Source organism: Poromitra crassiceps (assembly GCF_964638095.1).
Source record: "Poromitra crassiceps genome assembly, chromosome: 15".
NCBI lineage: Eukaryota > Metazoa > Chordata > Actinopteri > Beryciformes > Melamphaidae > Poromitra > Poromitra crassiceps.
The window spans coordinates 10,513,994-10,526,313 of NC_139634.1; the positions used below are offsets into that span (position 1 = coordinate 10,513,994).

General features: G+C 46.5%; 1 protein-coding gene across 1 annotated transcript in view; it reads left to right on the forward strand.

The window, feature by feature from the left end:
* LOC310790013 (transcription factor COE1-like) overlaps nucleotides 1-12,320 on the forward strand; it is a gene marked incomplete at both ends in the record, with an annotated part of 77,394 nt that overhangs the window by 5,983 nt on the left and 59,091 nt on the right. The window contains 2 exons of the mRNA XM_083651732.1: nucleotides 8,655-8,739; nucleotides 10,450-10,624. Coding sequence (XP_083507858.1) covers nucleotides 8,655-8,739; nucleotides 10,450-10,624 — 260 coding nt within the window. The remainder of the gene's footprint in view (nucleotides 1-8,654; nucleotides 8,740-10,449; nucleotides 10,625-12,320) is intronic.

Below are 12,320 nucleotides of genomic sequence, written 5' to 3' on the forward strand. Positions count from 1 at the left end.
CCAGTTTTGTATCATTACAAAATCAGTATAGTATTATGAGAAAACGACTTAAGTTGTGGACCAGTGATGCACGAATGACATCGCTGGTCCACAACTCAAATCAACTCTCAATAACTGCCAAACTAAACGAATGACTGCAAAACTGTTTACAGTTTTCTCATATACTACTCATTTTGTAATGATACAAAGCTGGTTGAAAATCGGCAGAGTGTTCCTTTAATATGGATCACTAGCTGTATTTTTCTAGTTTAAGAATTTCTCATCTTTTTGCAGCTGTGGGTCGACAGACAGACACTTGTGGTCAGCGTCTGGCCGTGTTTGGGCCGTGGTGGTTGTGTGCGAGGTTAGGAAACTATTATAATTTCTCTATTTCGCTCTTGTCTCTAGACTTCTTTCCCCCTCCTGCCGTGCAGCAGCCCCACAGTCAACGCACAGCTTCAGCGGTCAGTGTGACACACACACATGGTTTGGACAGCACACAGTCGTTGCAAGGCATTTTATTCCAAGTGCATCGATCTGCCCGCTGCCCGACAGACACAGCGTTTTCTTTTGTGCGACATGGATCTCTGTGCGCATCAGCAAGGCAACTTGCTTGTCCCCGACGTGCCGTGAACCAATCAACAGCTCAAATGTCAATGTAACAACTTTCTTGCTCTCTTGCATGAGGTTGCCTTCAACATGCTAGGTGATCTTCTCTCCTCTCACTGCGAGGTAGAGAGTGGAGAGCAGCAGCTCTGTTGCTATAGGCGAGATTGGTTGCACTCATGAAAGGTCAGTGTCATTTTGAGCGCAACCCACGGTGGCAAATTCGAGCGGTGCGCGACGCCAAGGGTAGTGCTGCCACGTAGTTGGGTGGCACCACCACTCTCCCCAAAACAATGACACAGCGGGCACAGAGCTGTTTTACCGTGGATCGTTGTGCTTGACATGATGATTGGATCTTCAAACGCTCGATAATGTGTATGAATTACAACCGGATTATGTGAACTGCAAATAATTCTATTTCTTCACTTGGGGGTAACGTTAGCTCTACTACGTGACGTCCAACAGATGAGATGCTGCCCGATCTGAGTAGAGCATGTGCGAGGTACGGCAACACCACTTGGACAAACCACATGCAGAACTGCAGGAACACAGTTTATGGCCTATCACATTTTAGAACAAGACAAGAAAAGAAAATGAACCGCTGACTTCAAAGCTATATGTTCAAAGTAACAAGTAACGGGGACCAAAAAAAAATGTGTGGGGTGAAAAATACAATATTTGTCTTTCAAATGTAGTGGAGTTAGTGTAAGTCATACTTCCCCCCCTCCCCAAAAGTATACTCAAGTAAAGTAGAGACACAAATTGTTCTTTAACTTAAAGGGAGACTCCGCCAATTTTCAACGCTGATTTATTTTGCACATAATCTCACAAAATGTGCAAAATAAATCAGCATTGAAAATCTGCGGAGTGTTCCTTTACAGTAAGTAGCCTACCATACAGTAGCTACTCAAATGTACTTGGTTACTGTCCATCCCTGCATGTGAGATGTAGGGCCGGACAAATCAAATCAAATATCACAATATTTCTGACCTCACAAAATATTTACACCAGATTTGTCATAAACAATCATCAGTAATGTGGTTAAAAGGGCTAAGTGAGTAAAGGCAAATAATAGAACAGCTATAGTTTTTCGGAATACCTCACTTTACTGTAATAGCCTGTAAAACCAGGAAGCCAACACTTATGCCATATCACGATATAGGTGTCCAAAATCTAAGACGATATAGTCTCATATCACGATATTGATATGATATTGATATATTGCCCAGCCCTAAATCCCGGTCGCTCTAATCCCCCCCCCCCCCCCTCCCCCTCTGTTTGTGTTTTTACATATTCAGCACTTAAACACACTGTTGTGTCATTAAAATGGCCACTCTTGCGTTGTCTCTCACTGATACACAACATTAATCACCAATTAGCTTGTCCTGCGACGAGCCACCTCTCTCATTAGAATATGATGGAATATAATGGTACTTAATGATGCTTAGGAAACACAATTAAACGAGTGAGCTGTAGAACATGTGGAGGAACCACGGTGCATCAATCAAAGCTGACCCTGTCAATCCAATGCTCATCGCCGGCGCGCGCATGGCTAGGGAGAGCGAGAGCGAGTGTGCAGGGGAGAGCGGGTGTCTCTCTGCCAAAAACCACTGGCCTCTATCCTGACCTCATTAGGGAGAAATGAAGGGTGGACGTGTCCCCATCACAAGACACCATTGGTGCTTCACACTGTGAATGACATTAATATCCTGCCTGTCTGTCTGTCTGTCTGTCTGTCTGTCTGTCTGTCTGTCTGTCTGTCTGTCTGTCTGTCTGTCTGTCCCTCACTCTGAATGTCAGCGGGTCTATTTGGCTGCGCTGGAACGGTGGGGCACATATGGAGAGAGAGAGAGAGAGAGAGAGAGAGAGAGAGAGAGAGAGAGAGAGAGAGAGAGAGAGAGAGAGAGAGAGAGAGGCCATCTCTCTGAGGTATCTGCTTCCAGCGCGCCAATTAGCATCTGAATAAATGGAATAAATAATCTATATTATTTATGGATTTGCTTTTATCATTAATCAACATAACAAAAAGCTTGTCTAATGCGCCTCGTTGCAGCAGTCGCCGCTGTACCGTCAGCTAAGAGGAGGATGGAGGGGGAGAGAGAGAGAGACACACACAGAGAGAGAGAGAGAGAGAGAGAGAGAGAGAGAGAGAGAGAGAGAGAGAGAGAGAGAGGAGGGAGTGGGGGGGTGGGGGGGCAAATAGCTTATCTGGTGTGTGTTTTTTTTTCATTTTAGTAGAACAATAAAGATAAGTGTTCTACATGCTCACTCGACACGCAGAGTTCACCCTCTCTCTGCCGGCGACGGTGAAATCCATCTCTCTATCTGCGCGTCTCTAACATCCATTACATACCCCAGCCCCTCACCTCCCCGCTCATTAGGCCGGGCGCACAGTCAATTAGCAGCGGCAATTATAGGGAATATAAAGCATGGGGCTGTGCCTGGCTCCCTCTGACAGGTACCACACAGATCATAGACAGACACCCGCAGTCACCGGCAATAATTACTGTGGGAAAAGACCACACACCCTCATCATCAGCAGCAGCAGCACCAACTGGAAGGTGTGTGTGCACACACACATCCGAGGTATGTACGCCCGCACTCAAACACCCTCTGGTTTACTGTCAGGCGATGCTCATGCATTACACAGAGACGCGGGGGGAGGCGGAGGTGCCCGCATACATACGCACCTGCAAATACTCCTACAGATGCATGTGCGCACACACACACACGCACGCGCGCACGCGCACACACACACACACGCACGCACGCACAGACGCACACACACACACACACACACACACACACACGCACACACACACACACACACACACACGCACACGCACACTAAGCAAGAGCAGGAATGGAACTTGCTTCCCATTCGCTCGCTATACATCTCTCTTCTTCTCTATGATGTCCATTGTGACTATTTTCCAATATAGGCCATTAATATTCATTCCTCCTCTGTCTTTTGCTCACTGTCTAGGTCTGCCTCCATCCCCCCCCCCCCCCGTATCCCCCCCCCCCCCACACTCCCATCCTCTCTGCCTTCCCTTCCTCTCTGTGGGATCCCCATGGGGACTCCTGTTTTTCTTTCAAATACGCCTCTCCGCTCTTCTTCCCTTCATCTGTCCACGCAGGGAGGAGAACGCCAGCGAGAGAGGAGGAGAGAGGGAGAGCTAGCCGAGGAGGAATATGTGTGCATTAATATATTTCATTAGGATACTACTGGTACGGCACAGAAGCTCCCCAACAGCTAGTCCTCTCTGATGTCTGAGGGCCCTGCCTGCCTGCCTCCGTCTGTATCCAGAGGAGGAGGAGCGAGCGAGCGCTTTTCTCCAGGAATAGTGTCTCTAATGTGAAGTCTCCAGAGAGCCCGGGGCTCCACGCTGCCCTCGGCCTCCCACTCCCATTGTCCTCCTCCCACACTGACCAGTCTATCTGGGCCTGCAAAGCTGCTGGAATAAGGAGCAAACTGCCTTCACCTTTGTCTACGTGTATTTATGATTTATGAGTGTGTAAGTGTGTGTGTGTGTGTGTGTGTGTGTGTGTGTGTGTGTGTGTGTGTGTGTGTGTGTGTGTGTGTCTGTGTGTGTGTCTGTGTGTGTGTGTGTGTGTGTGTGTGTGTGTGTGTGTGTGTGTCTGTGAGTGTGTGTGTGTGTGTGTGTGTGTGTGTGTGTGTGTGTGTGTGTGTGTGTGTGTGTGTTTCACTGCAAGCTGCATTTGAAGGAAGCCAAATCCCTTGAGCCGCGCACTGTGCAACACGGCAGCGGTGCTCGACTCGCTAATCAAAAACATTAGGCTCCAGGACTCCTTTTCCTGAGCACAGACTGTGCACTGAGTGTCTTCTCTAGTACAGACTGTGCACTGAGTGTCTTCTCTAGCACAGACTGTGCACTGAGTGTCTTCTCTAGTACAGACTGTGCACTGAGTGTCTTCTCTAGCACAGACTGTGCACTGAGTGTCTTCTCTAGCACAGACTGTGCACTGAGTGTCTTCTCTAGCACAGACTGTGCACTGAGTGTCTTCCCTAGTACAGACTGTGCACTGAGTGTCTTCCCTAGTACAGACTGTGCACTGAGTGTCTTCTCTACAGACTGTGCACTGAGTGTCTTCTCTACAGACTGTGCACTGAGTGTCTTCTCTAGTACAGACTGTGCACTGAGTGTCTTCTCTAGCACAGACTGTGCACTGAGTGTCTTCCCTAGTACAGACTGTGCACTGAGTGTCTTCCCTAGTACAGACTTTGCGCTGAGTGTCTTCTCTACAGACTGTGCACTGAGTGTCTTCTCTAGCACAGACTGTGCACTGAGTGTCTTCTCTACAGACTGTGCACTGAGTGTCTTCTCTAGTACAGACTGTGCACTGAGTGTCTTCTCTAGTACAGACTGTGCACTGAGTGTCTTCCCTAGTACAGACTGTGCACTGAGTGTCTTCTCTAGTACAGACTGTGCACTGAGTGTCTTCTCTAGCACTGACTGTGCACTGAGTGTCTTCTCTACAGACTGTGCACTGAGTGTCTTCCCTAGTACAGACTGTGCACTGAGTGTCTTCTCTAGCACAGACTGTGCACTGAGTGTCTTCCCTAGTACAGACTGTGCACTGAGTGTCTTCTCTAGTACAGACTGTGCACTGAGTGTCTTCTCTAGCACAGACTGTGCACTGAGTGTCTTCCCTAGCACAGACTGTGCACTGAGTGTCTTCTCTAGCACAGACTGTGCACTGAGTGTCTTCTCTAGCACAGATTGTGCACTGAGTGTCTTATCTAGCACAGACTGTGCACTGAGTGTCTTCTCTAGCACAGACTGTGCACTGAGTGTCTTCTCTAGCACAGACTGTGCACTGAGTGTCTTCCCTAGTACAGACTGTGCACTGAGTGTCTTCTCTAACAGTCTGTGCACTGAGTGTCTTCTCTAGCACAAACTGTGCACTGAGTGTCTTCCCTAGTACAGACTGTGCACTGAGTGTCTTCTCTAGCACAAACTGTGCACTGAGTGTCTTCCCTAGCACAGACTGTGCACTGAGTGTCTTCCCTAGCACAGACTGTGCACTGAGTGTCTTCTCTAGTACAGAATGTGCACTGAGTGTCTTCCCTAGCACAGACTGTGCACTGAGTGTCTTCCCTAGCACAGGCTGTGCACTGAGTGTCTTCCCTAGCACAGACTGTGCACTGAGTGTCTTCCCTAGTACAGACACTGAGTGTCTTCCCTAGCACAGACTGTGCACTGAGTGTCTTCCCTAGTACAGACTGTGCACTGAGTGTCTTCTCTACAGACATTGCACTGAGTGTCTTCTCTAGCACAGACTGTGCACTGAGTGTCTTCCCTAGTACAGACTGTGCACTGAGTGTCTTCTCTACAGACTGTGCACTGAGTGTCTTCTCTACAGACATTGCACTGAGTGTCTTCTCTAGCACTGACTGTGCACTGTGTCTTCCCTAGCACTGACTGTGCACTGAGTGTCTTCCCTAGCACAGGCTGTGCACTGAGTGTCTTCCCTAGTACAGACACTGAGTGTCTTCCCTAGCACAGACTGTGCACTGAGTGTCTTCCCTAGTACAGACTGTGCACTGAGTGTCTTCCCTAGTACAGACACTGAGTGTCTTCCCTAGCACAGACTGTGCACTGAGTGTCTTCCCTAGCACAGACTGTGCACTGAGTGTCTTCCCTAGCACAGACTGTGCACTGAGTGTCTTCCCTAGCACAGACTGTGCACTGAGTGTCTTCCCTAGCACAGACTGTGCACTGAGTGTCTTCCCTAGTACAGACTGTGCACTGAGTGTCTTCTCTAGTACAGACTGTGCACTGAGTGTCTTCTCTAACAGTCTGTGCACTGAGTGTCTTCTCTAGCACAGACTGTGCACTGAGTGTCTTCCCTAGTACAGACTGTGCACTGAGTGTCTTCTCTAACAGTCTGTGCACTGAGTGTCTTCTCTAGCACAGACTGTGCACTGAGTGTCTTCCCTAGCACAGACTGTGCACTGAGTGTGTAACCTCCCTAATTGAATATCCCACCTCTTACTGCTAAATCGTGCACACTACAGGCCACTTTACTGTGTGTCAGCAAACTCTCAACTCTGTTATTAGATACATGGGAGAAAAAGGCCTGTACAGTTATGAACCTACGGGCAATTAAGGAGGCAAACATTCTCTCTCACACACACACACACGCGCACACACACACACGCGCACACACACACACACACACGCGCACACACACACAGACACACGCGTGTGCACAGTGTTTACGGTTCCTTATTTCATTGGTACTTCCAGGTCATGTGGCTCTCCCCCTGGCATTAACGGAAGCCTCCAGTTACCGTGGAGACCCTGGAACACTTTGAGGTCAGCAGAATCCCGGGATCCGCTCTTTCCACAAGCTAATCCAATCGCAGCCTCTTAAATTAGATATGCAAAAAATAAAAAATAAATTCATTTTCTGCTGATGACCGGGTATGCAAATGATGACTCAATTATGGTGGGCTGGTGCGTTCGCAATTAATAACCTTGGAATCATCATTAACTAATATGTTTAGGAGGAAACTTGTCAGGCTAACCATGTTCACCATGCCATCAGTAATGCAGTAATGAATTAGATTGATTAGAGAGAGCTGGCTTGAGTGGGGGAGGAGACGCAGGCCCGACCTGTGGAATTAGCCGTGGCCGCTTCGCTCCTGCCTGTCAGCCATCATGTTTAGATGATATTTTTTGACAAGAAAAAACAACACACATCTCCTCATTCGCCGATATTAGGCGACCACATTTTAGCGTTTGGCCGATAGCGTCACAGAAATGACGCGTAAATAAATTCAGTTCGACACCTTTTAAAAAGGACAAAATGACAAGTGGCCATGACACAGACAAGAGGTAACTTTAATTCAACATTGTGAGAGTCCAAAAGTTATCTTACAGCTCAATTTTCATCAAAAACAATAACAATCTATACAGTAGATATTTTTTCTTCCCTTCTTATGTCCCCCTTTTATCATAGAGCTGTTCAGTGTATTTGCAGTCAAAGACAAAAACAGAGGAAAAAATAGACACCAGCTATTTGGTTTGCATCTTTTGTTGTTGTTGTCGTCGTTGTTTGTTTGTTTGTTTCCTAAATACAAAACTTTTGTCACCCATTACCAATATTCATAATCAGGATGGAACTCTTGCTTACAAAGAAGCCATTGTATGACAACAGACCTCTGCAGTTCATTTGAAACAGATACGGTGTGGCCCCCCTCCCGCCCGGCCCGGCCCGCCCGCCCGCCCTGGCCCGGACCAGCGCAGGCACACACAAGTGCCTGAAAAACACTCGTCTGTCAGCAGGCGCCTCCGTTCAAATGGCCCTTTTCTACCCACTTAACAAAACCAGGCTCGAGGAAAAGAGAAGCAGAGAGAAAAGCCCTATTCTCTGTCCAGCAACAGCTTGAAGACACACGGGGCAGACACAAAAGAAACGACTAGCTGAGAGACATGGCTGAGAGAGGAGCTCCTTTTCATGCCTTGTTCTTAAGAGTCTGTGTAGCTTGTAATGAAGCTGTATTGTCCAACACAGCACAGGCAGTGCAGCAGGAAACGGCGGGATCGGCCGTCTTTGTCGGATATCTACGACTCTGCGTGTGTGAGAGCATGTGTAGATTATAATTGTGCTGTTGTGTGACAGAGTGCATGTCTTCGCTGTGCGTGCGTGCGCCCCTCTAACAAGTAAAAAAAAAAAACTCGCCGTATACGATCATTGTTATAGCAGTGTAGTGAACCTATAGTTACAGATTGAATTGTGTAAGAAAAACTACCATCATGCGGTTTGAAATTATTTAATTAGTCCCAAAAAAAAAACAGCTACAATCATCGCTACCCCAAAAAACAAAAAGTGTGAAAAGAAAGTAAGAGACATAGGCCTATAATAATGTGACGTGTTTCTGCGAACACTCCGGCAGGCGCGACGAGCACAGCTGAGACCAGGGGGCCTCTCGGCGTCGTCGTTGTCGACTATCCTTCGGGGAACGTGCCATTGCTGTAGTAGCGTTATACATGGGGGTGTATATGATTGTTGAGTTATGGCTCTCTCTGTGTTTCTAGTCTGGCTGCTTCACCACCAAACAGAGTGGGTTTGTGCTTTGTCCCCAAGTTCCCATGGATTCCGCTGTGGCAATAGACAATTGTGGTGAGAGGGTAGAAAACTGTACACGTGATTGAATGAAGAATGGGTTTGCATTGTTAAGGCATCTAGACTGCTGGTAAAGATTACAGTGAGAGAAAAAAGAAGAGACTATATAGATACAGTATGTAAGCAGGCATAAAGAACACAGGAAAAGAAAGAACTGGGGGGGGGGGAGAAAAGAGGAACAGAAAGAAAGAGGAACGCAATTTTCTCCGTTCTCTCGTTTTAAAACACACAAAAAAAGGAAAAGCGTCACTCAAAAGAGAAGAGCCCATGCATATTATCAGTTCAAGAACAGTATCAATCTGAAAAGAGTCTCAAACAAAAAGATATAGATTTACAGTATATATTAATGTGTGTATATATTCTTAAAAAATCTACTTCAACCAAATACTCTGGATAAGATGCTACTTTTGCCATACATAGACATTTTCAAAAGGGGGGGGGGGGAAAGAAAACTTTTTTATTAACTTACAAATAATACAAAAATAGACAATGCATGTTTTGAATCAACAAATGAGGCATGGCATACCAATGCGAAAAAACGACAATCGACGTACAAAACCAAAAGATTAAAAAAAAAGTCACATTTAAATAGTGAGAGACAACCGTTGAATGATGAAACAAAACACTGAAATATGTTCACTTACTGTATTAAACTTACACAACACAACTAAACAAGGGTGAGAGGCATGTACAAATACAAGGGATAAATACATTATTTATAGGATATTTTACAGAAATCCCCTTTTTGTATCCAAATCCATGTTTCTCATGTTTAGCAGATGAGATGTGACAACACACAGTAAATCTATCTTCTGTACTGAGAAGCTGCCTTAAGACATTTTAATGTTTACATTTCAAACTATAGCTATGGCAAAAAAGAGAAAGAAATGTCAAATCAAAATTCAACATTTTTTTTTTATATACAAAAATATATCACATATATCACGCATTTGTTCTAATTTGATATTGCTAGTCTCCTTCAGTACAGTGCTGGCTGGACGCACACATCCTCTGGCTTTTCAAGTCTTCACTAACATCTCAGACAAAAGTCAATTTTGGCTAATGTAATATCATCACCTTTTGTTCACATGACAAGCAGAAAAGCATATTGCAAACAGCTCAGTCCTCACAGTTTTATTAAAATTCAAACAAACAAACCAAACAAAAGATTAAAAAAAAGTTTCTGTATGTTTTCTGATGTTGAAATAGCACAGGGCAATTTGATATACTATTTGTAGATTTATGGGATAATAGCAGCAACATTGAGTGTTGATCTTATTCTGTCTCGATTTATTCTTCTGTCTTTTTTGTTTTGTTGGCTGTTGTTGTTGTTGACCTATGACCTTACAGCAGAAGCATTTGGCCAGAGTTGTTTTGATGTGGTTTTTGGGAAGGCAGGCCGAGCTAAGCAAAGATCGTCTATTGTGACAGAGGTTATGTAAACGTCATGGCCAAACCAACACTTTCGCTGTTGTTTGTGTGTGAGTTATGGATTGCGAGATGACAGGCGGCCTCCAGTAATGAAACCCAAATATTACAGGCATAAACGTAAAGATAAATAAATGCTCTCTTTATGAGGTCAGTGTCACACTGTGGGCAAGCTATCAGTCTCTATACACTCCACGTCCAACACGGTGTCAGAGAAGCTACACTAATTCAACCACAAAGGCTCCTATTGTCCCTTTTCTCTTCCCCCTATCGCTTCAGATGGGATCCCATTTGGAAAGCCTGAGTTTAACAGAGTTCTGTGTCTTATCTTGACTTCCTTCAGTTCAGCTCCGGAGTGTAAGCCGGAGTGTAAGAGAGACTCGCCAGACTCCGACACTGCGTCTTTTTCTCTCAACATTCCCAAATCTCCAGCTATCCCAGATCCTCTACATGGGTGGAACGATCATCCGGGAATCGCTGCTTGTGGGAAAAGAGAGGGGGAGGGGGGGGGGAAAGAAGGGTGAGGAGGGAGAGAGAGAGAGAGAGAGAGAGAGAGAGAAAGAGAGAGAGACAGAGAGAGAGAGAGCATGTGATTGCTGGGTTTCATCTGTCATCACAACAGTCACATAACAGAAATGTGTTCCAGCATCTGGTGAACAAAGACAACTCTCCCTCTCTCTCTCTCTCTCTCTCTCTCTCTCTCCCTGCCTCTGCCTCTCTCTCTCATTATCTCTCCTGATTCCGAGGCCCTGAATCAAAACATTTCTCCGCCGCACCGCTAACTTGGCGGCACTTGCAACACCATTCCCCTTCCCGCTTCTCGCAAGGCTTTTCTGCATAGCTTCATGCAATAAACTGCCACTCTTAATTGTTAGCAGTTACGCCACCTTGGATCGTCGTTGCGCAATCGTTGCGAGGCTGTCATCGTAGCGCGTTCTAATTCAAACATGAGAGGAGCACAGTGACTTGGGATGACAGAGGCGATGGAATTAGCTCAACACACCAAACATCTGAACATGGGAATGGAAGCTTACACAGGGAGCTATTCACATTCTTATCCTTGATACACGTCTTATCTAAATGCTCTCTGCCTTCCCTTCAATGACCCTCATTTACCATTTGATGAAATGTTGTCTCCTGGGACCCAAATCTGAGAATATTTCTTCTTCTTCTTTTTTTCAGATTTCCCCCCATTTTCTCCCCAATTATATACTTGGGCAATTTATCCCCATGCTGCCCTATTGGCTGCACCGGTCGCTGCTCCACCCTCTGCCGATCTGGGGGAGAGCCGTAGACTTCCTCCGACACATGCGCAGTAGCCAGCCGCTTCTTTTCACCCGACATGGGAGCTTCACGGTAGGACGTAGCACGTGGGAAGGATCACGCTATTCCCACCAGTTCCCTTCCAAATCGGAGAATATTTCTATTCTTAGATTTTGTCCAGAATTGACTATCTCTATTGTAGAGAGATAACAATGACAACTATGATCAAAATAGTCATTCTTCTACATTCTCAAATTGGGTCCACTTCTTATAAATGAAATAATGTTTAAAAAATCCATTTGTTTGCCGGGGACCCCCTGGAACCCCCCTCGAGGACCCCTGGTGGTCTCCGGACCTCGCGTTGAGAACCGCTGCCCAAGATCCCACCTCTTCACCCCGCACAGCCCAACCACTAACCCCCAGCCCTACCCCCACGCCACTCTTACACAGAGGCCATCACGCAGGGTGAATTTTTCATATAACATATTGGCTCCCTATTGATTCCTCTCCCTCTGCAATCCACTAATTCCCTGGTTATTTCCTAAGTGTCTCCGGCTTGTTGGGATTAAGAGCTTGCTGTGTGTGTGTGTGTGTGTGTGTGTGTGTGTGTGTGTGTGTGTGTGTGTGTGTGTGTGTGCGTGCGCGCGCAGGTGTGCGTGTGTGTGCGCGCGTGTCACTGGTGATCAGCGCGCGGTGGCCAATGGCCCCCGGGTCACCGTGGTCAGCGCTCATCAACGCCCGGTGGAGGAAGCGAGGAAGTGCTTAGCTCCGGGCTCAGATAAAGATTCCCATCCATCATTTCTCTCTCTCTCTCTCTCTCTCAGGATCTCAACACCATACGACATCCTGCCTAGACCAACAGAGCCGCCACACCGCTGCTGCTGCTG